Genomic DNA, 14,721 nt, shown 5'->3' on the forward strand with positions numbered 1-14,721 from the left:
TTCAGAAGCGATCATTGCGAGGAAGATGAAGACACTATTCAACTCATTTAATCTGCTAAGCGACCATACTGGTGAATATCTATTTAATTTATCAAGTCAGCCCAACGAACCAGGATGGCCCATCTCGCTACTGTCAAGTCACACTAGACTTAGCTCGATTTTTTACTCATCTCGCTACTGTCGAGCCGCACCAGACTCTGCCGAGTCAACTCAGACTGAGTCAACCACAATTCTGGTTGTTGTTCTACCAAGTTTAACAGAGTCAACTCGGTCCAGGTCAGGCTGACTCTGCCATCTCAACCTGATCTCCTGACTCGGTGTGACTCATTTATTGACTCGGATTATTATCTTGGATAATTGATTTCTTATTATTTGGTCAGCATATTGTTTAGTGCACAACTTTCAGATGGACTCGCAATGAATGATTTCATGAGTCCTTATTAAGGATTTTTCATTATTTGGGCCCATGTCCATTTCTGCTACTGCTATTGTGTCTCTCTGACTGAGACATTATTATTGAAGGACTCCTCGGTTGTTAATTGTTGTCATCATTGGTTATTTTGATAAATAAAATAAAGCACATGGTGGCCCCAACATATTATCTTCCGGTGATTCCCCATTACCCTCTTATTATTTGTTAAAATCACTTCTGAGTAATGCCTATAAACCCACTACCTGCAGAGGATAGAAGTGTGCCCAATATCCAGTGTGAGTCAAGTCTATTATTCACCCAAGAGGTATTCTTTTAGCTACCCTTAGAAAGTGAGTAGACATTGTGCCCCACATGTTGAATTTATGGAAAATAAAAATATTTCATTGACTTATCATAATCAGAGTACATGAACCTCTATTTATAATAGAGGAAGATAGTAGAGTCCAATTACAATAAAACTACCTTTGTTCCAGTTACACCCAAACTCTAACACTTAAAGATAAGCCTTAGCATAATTGAATAACCCAATATAAATAAAAGAAAAACATAACTCAAACTAGAACTCTTCTAGGACGTGACCATAAGATAAATATGTCTTTGTGAGTCCTTCTTGATCTTCCGACCAGCTTGTGGTTATCTTTGTGTGTCCTTCTTGATCTTCCAACCAGTTTGTGGTTATCTTTGTGAGTCCTTCTTGATATTCCAACTTATGTGATAAGGATACCAGCTCATGGTAATCATGGCGGGTCCTACTTCTTATGGACTTGGACCCATCTTCCAACACTCTTAGATATGTGGGCCTTCCTTGATCGTGTGGGCTGGACCCATATTCCAACACTCCTCCTCAAGCTGGGAGTGCAAGAATATCATGAACTCCCAGCTTGCTGCAAATGGTGTGTAAATTTTTTGTTTAAAATATGGTCATCCTCCACATCTTCCAACACTCCCTATTATGGTCTCGGATCTGACACATGGATTCGTAGGGAGGAAGAAGAGAAAAACGAAGATCAAGTCAAAGGAAAGCTTGAAAACCCTAGGTTTATTAAGGAGAACGCACACCCCTGAGCTCGCTGAGGGTAACTCAAAACCCTGTTTAACCTAAATCAATGCTTGTCTTTCTCATTACTCTTACCCCTTAAATAGGGTTCACCCTTACAAGGTTTAAGATAAAATATTACAAAAATAACCCTATAAATAAAATATTCCAAAATGCCCCTATGGCCTATTACTTCTTTAACTGAAATAAATTAAAGTAAATTAAAGAAAAACAATTAAAATAATAATATTATTGCGTGCATAACATTATACCCCCCCCCCCCCCCCCCCCCCCCCCCCCCTGGAAGAAAGAGCTTGTCATAAAGCTCAAACGTAGGGTCTGCTTGCCCGTGCCGACGTCTCCACCTATTCTCAAGTATCAATAGCGGGTATCTGTGTCTGCCCTCTAGACTACAAAACTGAAGCATCCACTAGAGAAGCAATTTTTTTTTTACACTGTCAGCATTTCTTGCTGTAGCCTATCCCAATACGGATGATCAACCAAACAACAAGTTGAACTATCACCTGCACCAAACAGGTAACTTCTGGTTCGACATTAATAGCCTTTGTGGGATTTGCCCCAACGGTTGCCTCATTGTAAAAAGGCAGCATGTCCCCGGTAACCTCAGTCTTTGGACCCAATCCATGTTCAGCAAATTGCCCAGCATTTGACAAAAGTACCATGGCCATAAGCACGGAGCATGATATCAAGATAACAACGTGGTCTACTACTTTGTCAAGATCCCCCAAGTCAATGTTCCACCTTTGGTGAAACTTCTCGTTCATATCAAAAACATATGCAACACCCCCACTCATCCCTGCAGCCAAGTTTCTTCTAGTTTTCCCATGTACTACTACAGTACCACCTATCATATACTAACAACCCTGATCTCCAACCCCAGCTTTAGCCCCTGAGTTACGCACACAACTCTCAGCAGCAGTTCCATTAAAATACTCCTCCCCTCCAGTTGCTGCATAGAGAGCAACATGACCAATGACTATATTTTCCTTTGGATCACCAATCACTTTTAACATGTCCAGCCATTCCTGAAACTCAATAGCAGAAGCATCTTCGCCATCAGTTTAGAGCCAATCTTGAATCTCATCAAGCTGTTGGGAAAAGGTTTGACGATCCTCCTCCGGTGAAATCTTTTGAAATTCTTCAGAAGTGTCTAGATTTTCTCTTGTGGCATAAATGTAGTTTTCCAGGTTATTCTTGAGTTCTACAATCCTCCTTCGATCTGCTTCTTTCTTATCCAGTGCAACCAATCTACTTTTAGCCTCATAAATGGACTCATTTGACAGAGAAATTCTGACACCCAAAGTTTTATCTTCTATTTTTAGTGGGACCCTGAAGGTTCGCTTCGTCAACTTTTTCTCCATGATGACATGATTGCCACTTGGCTCTTCAATAGGATTAGATGAACTATCTACAACAGATTACGTGCTCAGGTTTTCATTGTCAACAATTGTACTATTGTCAAGGCTTGCTGCAAGTGATATGTCTGGTGTAGTACTGGTTGAATTCTCCATAGTAAATTTTTTAATTGGAACATCAACCCACTCTGAGATCTCGATAACAGCCTCTACACGATCAAAAGAGACTACTCCACTTCTGCTATGAGAAAAGTGCAGATTTGCCTTGATTGGGGAAGACAAATTGGAGGATGAATACTTCTCACTAGCTTCTGACAGTCCAGAAACAGCATAATGAGCAATTTTTTTCTGAAGGAACCCCCGGAGGTAATTCATTGGCATTCTCATAGCTGAGTGAAACTTCAAAATCTTTGTTGTGCTTAATAGACCTAAACATCTTACTGGCGAGTTTTTTCATTCTTGGTACCAGTAGCAGTTTCGAGTTCTCATCTTTTAAGAGATCTGGACCATCCAATTTCATTATGATCCCATAAGAACAACCATCAATTATCCCTAGTCTACGATTCAACTTGATTACTACCCTCACACTGGTGCTCTCTTCCATGAGGCCCAACTGGCCAATTCAAGGGTGGTATAACATAGATGTAATAATAAGCTCATCCATAATGGTGTCCCAATCCCGGCACCGACTCTCATTGGTAGATATTAAGTTCCTTCGTCACGGTGTCCTAATTGTTGATATATTTAAGTTCCTCCATCATCATCAAATCCAACTGTTGATATATTTTATATTTTTGATGGGGTATTAAGTTCCTCCGTCATAGAATCCCAACCGTTGGTATTTTAGATATTTTTTACTAAGTATTAAGTTCCTCCATCATGGAATCCCAACCGTTGATATTTTTGGTATTTTTGACAGGGTATTAAATGATGGTATGAGAAGGGATACTGAGGCCACTTCTTCTTCAATAATAATATCTCATCCAAAGAGACATAATAGCTGCAGCTGAATATAACACGACCATTTTCCAACACATTTAATAAACTTTGTAAACTAACTCATGAAATAATCCGATATAAAAATTTCTTCTTAGATGCATAAGCTTCATTTGTGGTCCCCATTTCTTGAAGTTTTTGGTCACATAAAACTTATCCACAATATATGGATTAAAATACATCTTTCTTGTACTTCTTCTACTTCTACCCTCAAGCTGGGAAGTAATGGTAGTGATCCCAGCTTGAACCAAATATCATAAATGTAGCAATAAATCCAAATAAAAAAGATGTATAAATAAGCCCTTAAACTAGGGATAAGTGAGATATTTTCCTGATATATCAACTCAAAAAGTGACACAAAATAATGGGCTTCAATTCGGATTTTTCAATGCAATAGAATATCAGCATGACCTTTGATTCTTCCGATGCGAATATATCTTAAAATATAGATCAGATTGACATGAAATTTTCTCCTTCTGAAACTTGACTAAAATACATTTCATCCAAGTATAACTTCTCTACATAAAATATAATTATTGGAAGATAAATAATCTAATAGATTTTAGTCTCTGTCATTTGGCTGAATTAAGCACCGTTTCCCCTTTTTCTTTTCAGAATGACCATTGACTCTTCCAAGATCAATATCTCCTTACAAAAAACTTAGATCGAGAATTGGTTGAATAGGTAACAAAATAGACATAAAAATATATCTTTTGATATACAGTTCTCCATATAAATTCCTATTCTTGATAGCATAAAATACCTCAAAAGTTGAAGCTTTTTGTTGCTACTTGAACCTCTTTTGCAATTTGACGTTTGCTCATTCAAATGTCTATTTATCTTTGTAGATAATTCCGATTGGAAAAACTTATTTTTTCTTGTAAATTAGACTCAAATATGTTTCCATCAATATATAATTTTAAATATAAAAATCTCAGTATAGAGGTGAAAAAAGCAAAGAAAACTACTGGTGGAGGGACTGGAAAAAAAATAACTATGAACCTAGACTTAGGGTTTAGGTTTAGAAAAAATGATCCCATTATCTTTGTGGATTGACCAAGTCAACTCACAAAACCTGCTATGATACCATGTTGAATTTATGGAAAAGAGAAATACTTCATTGACTAATCATAATCAGAGTACATGAACCTCTATTTATAATAGAGGAAGATAGTAGAATCCAATTACAATAAAACTACCTTTGTCCCAATTACACCCAAACTCTAACACTTAAAGATAAGTCCTAGCATAATTAAATAACTTAATATAAATAAAAGACAAACATAACTCAAACTAGAACTCTTTTAGGACGTGACCATAAGATAAAGATGTCTTTGTGAGTCCTTCTTGATCTTTCAACCAACTTGTGATTATCTTTGTGAGTCCTTCTTGATCTTCCAACTTATGTGATAAAGATGACAACTCATGGTAATCATGGTGGGTCCTACTTCTTATAGGATTGGGCCCATATTCCAACACTCTTAGATATATAGGTTTTACTTGGTCATGTGGGCTGGACCCATATTCCAACACAACACTTGGGCTACTTTTTGCCTTTGAAATTGAGTGGAGACTATTCCAGACTATGATCATTTTGACTAGAGTATGGAGCTTTGTAATATGGCTAGGAGTAATTTTTCTCTCACTCTAGCTTGAGGGGGAGTGGTGGAAGATATAATGGACTACCATTTTATATGGGAAGATCCTATCTACCATTTGTAGCAAGCTAGCCGTTTATGATGTTTTCTTACCCACAACATAAGGGGGAGTGTTGGAACATGGGCTTAAGCCCACACGATCAAGGAAGACCTACACGTACAAGAGAGGTGTGTTAGAAGATGGGCTCAAGCCCACACATCCAAGAGAGGTGAAGATGGGCGCAAACCCACAAACCTAGGAGAAGACTCATATGTCCAAGAGTGGTGGCATGATGGTAAATAAAGAGTCATCTCATAAGGATGGCACTAATGTAATTAGTTTCAGTTTCATGTCTCTTCTTCACTCTTCCAGGGTGAAGGACATAATTGTAATATTATATTTTATTCGTCTATAAATTGAGTTTCAGGGGGAGGGTTTGGACACAAGTCCATAACCACATTCTTCCTCCTGTTTTCTCCCCAATATGCCTTCTCTCATTTTTCTCCATGGCATAATCTATGGAGTCCTGAAAATCAACAATTAGAAAGTAACTAGTAAAATTCAAATCGTCTAGCTTTTAAATTTGAATTTGTACTCATGAGTACTAATTGTTTAAACCTGATAGACCTATAATGCAATAAAATAATTTTGAAACCTTGAAAAATGGGGGTTCCTCAACTTTTGTCCATATGTCAATAGTAATATAGGAATAGATAAAACCATAACATACTGTTAGTGTGTCAATGCTCACCTCTCTCAAGTTACTGTTAATGTAATGTATTCATTGGCCCTCAATTATGAGGAGGGCCAATGTCGATAGTGAGTAAATTAGTTAGCGGTTCTGGCTTAGACGCTGATGAGGTCAAATTGTGACCGCAATGGTTATTTGTGAAGAAGCTGTAAAATGAAGGCGAGGTTCGGGACCCTGATGGGGATCCAAGGGGGCTGGCCCCCTTGGCGGAGGGGTCCACGGTATGCCCTTAGTCACGAATTGGAGACCCAAGTATGAAGGGAAAATTAAAAGACTCAAGTGTTAACGGGAATTAATGGAAGCAGCAAAAAATAGAGGTGCACTTTGTACTGACCGTCGGAGCGAACAGAGGCCTCCATCGGCGCCGAAAGAGAAAGGAAGCTTCCTTTCTCTTATTTTTGTAGATGTCTCCCAGTTGTCTTCCTCGATTCAGTGCTGCAAATCACCTATAAATAGAGGTGTTCTTCAGCAACAAATTGCATCCAGAGTAATACTTATTCCTTGTTCGTTTTATTTTAGTTTCTTCTGTAAGTCCAGAAGCCATTGAAGCTCTTCTAAGAGCGTGTGGTGGGACGAAATCAGCTTTGTATCGAAATAAAGTTCAGTATTGGCTTTCTTCTTGATTGTTGTTAAGATGTTCTTGGGTTGAGCTTACTTTGTTTTACACATACCTTATGACATTGTAACATAGTAGTAAATTTGTTTCATAGTTGATGTTATATATGTCAATGAACAATATATAGTTAAAAAAATTCAAATTGGTCCTAGGGTCATACAAGTCTATTTTAGAGAGAATTCATAGCTTAAAGTATAGTGGTAGACTAGGTTTCGTTCTATCCTAATATCAGGCATTTTTAATTGTAACGTACTTGTAAAATAGTACTACATATGTTCATAGAATAGTAATTTGCTAGATTTTAACCTAGGTCATCTTATATTGCTAACATGATACTATTTTTGAAAGTATGGACCTCTCTTCATCAAGGAAGGAGGAACAACACCCCAAGGTCTGACTTGTCATCGTAAAGTGATGACAAGTTGGCCACAATAGATCCTATTCCGCCTATGGAGGAAATGGAGATGGCCATTACCTCACAACATTTGGATGAACTAGAGACCAATAGGGCCAGAGTTGAGGAGGCACCTCCCCCTCCCCCTCAAGAGTAGGGGTGGCATCGAGCCAAGCCCGAACCTGCTTATGTTCGAGCCGAGCTTGATTTAAATATTTCGAGTCGAGCTTCGAGTCAATTCTTGCCTCGAGCCTAAAATTGTTATCGAGCTCGAGCCCAACAAGTTCGAGCCTCAACCTACGTTTAAAACTTTTCAAAAAATATATATCGAATAAAATGTATATAAAATTATGCATACATTTTACATAAAATTGGCATGACCTCTACATAAAATTGGGCATAACCTATATATATAATACGTGTATAAGATTGGGCATAACCTCTACTTAAAATTGAGCATAATCCATATATATAATACTTGTATAAAATTCGACATGACCTCTACTTAAAATTGGGCATAATCAATATAAATAATACCTGCATAAACACTCCATAAAATTGTCTATACATTCCATAAACACTCCATAAAATTGTTTATACACTCCATAAAATAGTCTAAACACTCCATACACTGCATAACATTATCAATAAACTCCATACAATAATCAAACACAACAAAATGAAATGAAATATCACTATCAATTTACAATCACCCAAATAAAAACTATAAATCCTTTAAATAAAATCCTATTACTATTAGAGACTTACTAGAAAATTACAAGAAATATTATAAATTTTTCTTAGGAAAGTTAAATGGACCTCTTATTGCCTTTTCTAGGGAAATAAATAAAAATTAATAATTAATCTAATATATTATTATACTTATCGATAAATTTTTAATCACATAAAATGTCAAACACAAAATTGTTATGAAAATTGCCTCATGCTCAAAGTATTATATCATCAACTGTCAAATACTTATTCAAAAATTTTCTATATGGTTTTCTAACCCATCTTGGTAAGAAAATCTTACTTAGAAAATTATATGATTTTTAAAAATAATTTATAATTAGAAAAATATTTTGAAAAAACATGAGGCACTAATGGTCCTCATATTTCTACTAAAAATGTTTTTTCAACATTTATTGAAAAACCACTAATAATCTCTAGAAACGTATTTCTACTAAAATATCTTTTCACTTTCTTTAAGAGTCATGAGGAAGGGACAAAGAATTTTTTTTTCCTTGTTTGTGATCTAGCACGTAGGGGTGGCTTTGAATAAATTATATATAAAATTATGCATATATTTTTAAAAAATATAATGATAGGGGAGGTTCAGGATTGAATTTCAATAATGGATTAAAATGCACCAATATTAATCTTTTTTACTCCAATCGTTGTCTAGCTTGTTTTATAATTTTTTAATCTGGCCATAATTTATTATGACCTCCTTAGTGCCCCTAGATGAAAATTTATATTCTAGGAAAAACTAAAAATATTTTTCCTATGATAAATATTCCCAAAATAAAATAAAATCTTATTACTATTAGTGACTTATTAGAAAATTACAAGAAATATTTTAAAATTTTCTTAGGAAAGTTAAATGGACCTTTTATTGTCTCTTCTAGGGAAATAAATAAGAATTAATAATCAATCTAATATATTATTATACTTATCGATAAATTTTTAATTAAATAAAATATCAAACACAAAATTACAATGAAAATTGCTTCATGCTAAAATTATTATAGCATCAACTGTTAAATATTTATTAAAAAATTTTCTATACAGTTTTCTACCCCCATCTTGGTAAGAAAATCTTACTTAGAAAATTATATGATTTTTAATAAAACATTTCAATTATAAAAATATTTAAAAAAATATGAGACACTAATAGTTTATAGAAACTTATTTCTATAATTTTATTTTTAATTTTTTCGAGAGAAAAAAGTTTTTCTTTTTTTGTTTACTTTATGATCTCGCACATGCGAAATGGCACGTGCGAGATCAAATTCGCGCAGGGAAGGGGGGAGATTATTTCCCCCTAATTTCTCCCCTGAACTTGGTTCAGGTTTTTCGCCGAGACGTCGCGGAGGGAAGGAGGTTACGGCACCGGGGAGGACCTATCGTCGGGGATGACGGCTGCGATGGAGGCGGCGGCGACAAAAGTGGCAGTGACTGAAGCGGCGACGATGGAAACAGAGGCGATGGCGAGGGGAGGAAGAAATCGAACGGACGGCCACAGAGGCGGCCAACGAGCAGCTGCGACGGCGGTAGAGACGGCGGGCAAACAGCTGCGATGGCTGTAGAGGCAGTGACAACAGCCGACGGGAGGGGCTCGGCGGTGACGAGGGGAGGAAAAAATCCCCCCCCCCCCCCCTGGATCCTGCTCCCGCTCCCAATCCCGACCGATCCGACTCACTTCGAGCCGGCTTGCGAGCCGATGAACCAAAGCTGGCTTCAATCAAGTTCGGCTCGTTAAGGTAAATGAGCCAATTTCGGTGCTCGAGCTCGATAGATAATAAATCGAACCGAGCCGAACTCGAGCCGCTCGCGAGCCGGCTCGGTTGGAAACCACCCCTAATCAAGAGTGGTGACCAATGGGGCCAGAGTATAGGAGGCACCTCCCCCTCCCCCTCAAGAGTGGTGATAACCATTTTATTTAATATTATGGGCTAACCATAACAAGTTTACTTGAATTGTAGTGATTTTTTTATTTTATTTTGAAAAGCACAAGAGAATAAGGCAATTGCTACCTCAACTTGCGGGTCTTCAAGGATCCACATCTCATTCTCAAACTTTGCCTTACCTAGCCAAATGATTGAAGCAATATATTGAACTCCATTTAGTTATTTCTATATAATAGTCCTAATTGGGGCCAACATGTCTATCCTAGACTATATAGTCCATCAGTGGGACATAAATCACCGCAGAGTTGTCGTGTATGTGTGGCATAGTATTGGGAATGAAATGTCACGGCCTGTCTATTAACTTTTATGGGGACATTGGAGTCCCCACAAAACTGCAAAGGTGAGTTGGAAGTGAGTTTAAACTAGTAGTGGCTACACCCATTAACAAGTTCAATGCCCGTGTAGAGAGGAGAGAGGACTTAGAGACGCCTATAACAAGTTGCCACATAGGCTCAACAAAAGGAATTCCCTAAATAAGCTGTTTGAATCTTTAGATAAATCGATCTGATTAAAAGTGAAGTTTAGCAATAATACTTGAGTTTTGGTGATGGGAAAGGGACACGTCAAGATCACCACCTCAAATGGGTCAATGAGCAACATTGAAGAGGTCTAATCATAACCTTCTCAGCGTGGGTAGTTGACAGAGAAAAGATACATCCTAATGACAAGCAACATACTTTGCACAATTATTGACATCCGTAGCAGATTTTTCCAAAGTATCGATTTTGTATATCCTTTGCATGTTTGATCTGTTGATTCATGTCTTAGCTTTATTGCTGTGATATTTCATGGTTATGACATAAGTGGTTTGGTGTTAATATTCAAAGCTTATTGTTACAGGCCTCCTCACAAGCAGCATTGCCACTCTCTTTGGCTTGCCATTTTTCTTTTGTCTCTAGGGCATTCTTGAGCCTTTTCCTTTTTTTTTTTTTATCTGTCTCTCTTGTCTTTGGTGTTCTTTTTCTTTCTTTTTTCTTTTCATTTCTTCTTTTGCCACTTTTCTTTCTTGGTATTACCAACATGCCCTTAAGCAAAAAAATGTGACAGGAATCCTTGTGGAGATCACTGCCTACAAAGAAATCAAATATGGATTACCACTTCAACCCATTTAAGGGTTCAAATGATACTACTCACAAAAGTCTCCATGTGATTATGGATTTAGTGGAAGAATTTGAGATTTACTAGACCCTTAGTTGGAAGCTTCACATTGAAATTTTAAGTTGAATTAATTAACAGGCATCAATCTTTCAATTCAATTTAACAAATCGTTATCCAATAGAAAATTAAAAATTAATTACTAATTACATAGTAGAAGATTTGATTCAACAATAGTTCTACAATCTCACTTTGTAACTATGTGATAATTATGAACATAAAACTCTTAATTTATTAGATACCAGGTAAAGAATACTTGAAAGAGGACAAATTGACAAATTACTCGATTGCTCACTCTTTTAGGGAGTTTTTGTGCCACCTTAGGAAAACAAAACAATGGGAAAATCATATTTCCTTCGACTAATTTTCTCGTTGGAAAAATTTTCATTGGAAAAAATTTCCTTTAACCTTGTTGTATTTGTTTTGTTATAAGAAACAATGAAAAAAATAGTTATGGTGTTTGTATTACACTATAAATAAATAATTTTTTTATAAATAATTAAAATAAGGCTAAGAGTAAGAGGTAAATGATCAAGAACCACTTAAGTGCTTCTTAGTTTATTTTTCATTTTTCCTATAGTTTCCTATTTGAGCAATAAAAAAACTCACTTTCTTATCCTTCTTAACATTCCTTAAAAGTAAGAGGAATAAAAAAAGAATCAAGAAAAAAAATCGTCACAAAAAAGACACAAATGCTGAAAATTTTGATTAGCTAAAAATTTTGATTATGATATTTTTTCCTACAACTCCTATTGGCACAAAGACACCTTTAAATCTATATTGAGTAAGGGAAGAGGAATCAATCGTGTGAAGCAATTGTAAAATTTAACTTTAAAATCCCAAATTTAGCAGCCAAGTTTCTAATTTTAAAAATTTGTGTAGCTTTTATATTCTAAGAGGGTACTTAGTTTAATCGAACTTATTTGAATCAGCCGATTTGACAAAGGGTTTGATGACTCCAATAGAAATGATGATTCATCGTGACAATGATGACGATAGCTCTCAGTGGATGGTTGATTTTATATGAATAAGTGGGCATTTTCTCCTCATAACAAGCACAATTTATAGAAAAATCGAACTATCCAGGATAGGTTCTTCCCAGCTGTCACCCCTTGTATTGGGAGTAAGTACTTGGGACTTTGTTCTTATCTCTCTCCACTCAATCCCAGATCGGTGATCAGTGAGCACCCCAAATGATGATCATTTTCTCTTTTCCTTCACCGTCAAGCCCGGAAAAAAAAAAAGTCTAGAATTTACCACCTCCTTCTCATTTCTCCCTCTCCCATTACATTCCCTTAGGTCATTTCAGTGATTTCAGAGCTCTTTTGCATGAAAATGGAAGCAGGAGTCTCCCTATGTAAATGAAAAGAGCCTGTGCCCACCTAATCTTTTATACGCATCAAGCTGCTCAGCCCCTTGCTCTTGCCCCTCAGCTGTTTGACCGCGTGCCGCAGTCGGTGAGGTTTTACCAGTTTCGCCTTTTCCCTGCCGCGTACACGCTCTTGCATATCGCTTTCCTTCCCCACTCAAGTGACTCATAGCAGATTGCTATAATTCAATCAGCCGCTGGGCTGCCATGTCCCCATTGGAAGCTAAACCGTCCCTGTTTTGTCGTTTAAGCACCTGTAATTCTACTCCCTTTCGTCCGCTCTATCTATATATATTTGAATCAGTATCATCTTCTTACCACACACAAGCTATTGAGAAATGGGTAGCTTTCTCTTGTGTTCACTCTTTCTCTTCTTGATCTCCTCTGTCACTGCCTGTGATAGATGCCTGCGTCATGGAAAAGCTGCGTACTACTCTTCTCCTTCGGCACTCACAGGTTGGTTTCTGTTGATTCGGGCCGGTTGTTTTCTTATTCGTATTAGAATTTGATGAGGTTATTGACTTGAATTTGGTTTCTTGATGGGTAATATAGCTGGAGCATGTGGATATGGTTCCATGGCTCTTGGGTTCTCCCATGGACATGTTGCTGCTGCAAGCTCGGCTCTATATAGAGATGGAATCGGTTGCGGAGCATGCTTTCAGGTTTTCATGTCTGGGTCTTGATTTAACTTTGGATCAGAGTTTTGTTCTCTCTGCTTTTTTATCTGCATCCTTTCTGTTTTTGCAGATGAGATGCAAAAACAAGAACCTTTGCAGAAAGGAAGGAGTTGAGTTTATTGTGACAAACCTCAATAAAAGCAATGAAACTGATTTTGTTCTTAGCAGCAGAGCTTTCCAGGCCATGGCCCGGAAAAATATGGCACTAGACATGGATAGGCTTGGAATTGCCGAGGTCGAGTATAAAAGGTACAAACGAAATCATGGGATGTTCGAAAACCAAACATTTAGTTCCAATTTTAAAGCAAAATCTATAATTTTCGTTTTAATCGATTACAGGATACCTTGTGAGTACAAGAACCAAAACTTATCAGTGAGAGTGGAAGAAGGAAGCAAAAAACCACACTACTTGGCAATTAAATTCCTCTTTCAAGGTGGCCAAACTGACATAGTGGTAGTTGACGTAGCTGAGGTAAGAACTAATTGTTCTCAAACATTTGAAGTCGAAGGTGAAATTATTTAGAGTGGGAACTCCGTTCTTCACATGGGGGTAATTGAAAATTTGCAGGTTGGGTCTTCAACGTGGCAGTTCATGTCCCACAATTATGGTGCTGTCTGGGACACAGACAGGGTTCCTGCTGGTCCCTTGCAGTTCCGGCTGGTGGTGACGGGAGGATACGACGGGAAATGGGTATGGGCACAGAAGGTCCTTCCATCTGATTGGAAAGCTGGCCAAGTATACGATGCCGGAGTTCAAATAACGGACATTGCTCAAGAGGGTTGCGCTACTTGTGAAAAAGAGTGGTAGTGGGAGCGAAAGTAGATTTGAGTCCTTTTTATGATCATGTAGATATGGATCACGAGGAACCCCCCACAAGCAAGAAATAATCTCCGATCACTTAAAAGTTCAATCATTGCTCTTACTGAATCCCATAAAGTTTATTGGCTAACCCAGAACTTGCAAGAAGCACATAGCACAGAGTAGAGTATAGAATATAGGAATGAAGAATAATAATATCGTGATTATTATTGATCAGGTGTAAATTATATATAGAATTACACATAGAGATATTAGGTGATTAGGACTCTATAATTTGAGTCTATCTTTAATTCAAATACTAGTTATTTTTATCTTTATCATTATCTTTACATTTATCATTATGTTTATCTCTATCTCTATCATAGAGAAAATGAAAGAGAAAAGAAAGGCACAAAATGACTATAACCATCCACCTTTGCTAACAAAAAGGGTCCCATAACAAAAGTAAATAGACACACCCTCTAGCCATTCATTCAACTCATCCTCTAGGACCGTAAGAAAATAAATCCTCCTAAAGGACAAAAAGATCACCAAGATCTGAAAAAAAGCGCAACTTTCTCCACTGATGAGTTACAAACTGACTCCAAAACAGAATCGGCAAATATTTATAGAATCAATGAGGATTTGAGGGTAAAGAGTCCCTGCTCCTTTCCAGTGATGTTACATGGCTTCATGTTCAAAGATGTAACGAACAGGGTCACGGTGGAGGCAAGGAAGCAATAACCAGGAAGGAGATTTGAGGGTCCCCTGTTCTATCGAGCCTCCGATAA

General features: G+C 37.2%; 2 protein-coding genes across 4 annotated transcripts; one reads left to right on the plus strand and one right to left on the minus strand.

Moving 5' to 3' along the window:
- Positions 1-2,551: 2,551 nt before the first annotated feature.
- LOC137938246 (heat shock 70 kDa protein 17-like) lies at positions 2,552-3,232 on the minus strand. Its single transcript, XM_068783238.1, has 2 exons — positions 2,986-3,232; positions 2,552-2,898 (listed from the first exon to the last, which is right to left on the minus strand). The coding sequence occupies exons 1-2, from the start codon at positions 3,230-3,232 to the stop codon at positions 2,552-2,554; spliced, it is 594 nt and encodes a 197-aa protein (XP_068639339.1).
- Positions 3,233-12,227: 8,995 nt separating this feature from the next.
- Positions 12,228-14,069, plus strand: LOC137939397 (expansin-like A1). Of its 3 annotated transcripts, none has more exons than XM_068784666.1 (6): positions 12,228-12,710; positions 12,858-12,910; positions 13,007-13,116; positions 13,297-13,380; positions 13,471-13,603; positions 13,700-14,069. In XM_068784666.1, exons 1-6 carry the CDS (start codon positions 12,662-12,664, stop codon positions 13,937-13,939), a joined length of 669 nt encoding a protein of 222 aa, XP_068640767.1. In that variant the 5' UTR covers positions 12,228-12,661; the 3' UTR covers positions 13,940-14,069. The 3 variants fall into 3 exon arrangements, with proteins under 3 accessions (XP_068640767.1, XP_068640768.1, XP_068640766.1); XM_068784667.1 differs by having other exon boundaries at positions 13,303-13,380; XM_068784665.1 differs by having other exon boundaries at positions 12,228-12,910; positions 13,202-13,380.
- Positions 14,070-14,721: the final 652 nt, after the last annotated feature.

Source organism: Aristolochia californica, unplaced genomic scaffold (genome assembly GCF_029961685.1).
Source record: "Aristolochia californica isolate CCGP_79_NKW_82.1479 unplaced genomic scaffold, dmAriCali1.0.hap1 SCAF_8, whole genome shotgun sequence".
Classification (NCBI taxonomy): Eukaryota; Viridiplantae; Streptophyta; class Magnoliopsida; order Piperales; family Aristolochiaceae; genus Aristolochia; species Aristolochia californica.

What these genes read in the sequence shown, in the direction of transcription:
- LOC137939397 (XM_068784665.1), top strand. Translation starts at nt 12,793, where the DNA reads ATGGGTAGCTTTCTCTTGTGTTCACTCTTTCTCTTCTTGATCTCCTCT. An exon ending in GTTGCGGAGCATGCTTTCAG is followed by an intron (nt 13,117 to 13,201) that starts GTTTTCATGTCT and finishes CTGTTTTTGCAG; the next exon opens with ATGAGATGCAAAAACAAGAA. An exon ending in GCCGAGGTCGAGTATAAAAG is followed by an intron (nt 13,381 to 13,470) that starts GTACAAACGAAA and finishes AATCGATTACAG; the next exon opens with GATACCTTGTGAGTACAAGA.
- LOC137938246 (XM_068783238.1), bottom strand. Translation starts at nt 3,232, where the DNA reads ATGAGAATGCCAATGAATTACCTCCGGGGGTTCCTTCAGAAAAAAATT. An exon ending in TACTATGGAGAATTCAACCA is followed by an intron (nt 2,899 to 2,985) that starts GTACTACACCAG and finishes AATCTGTTGTAG; the next exon opens with ATAGTTCATCTAATCCTATT.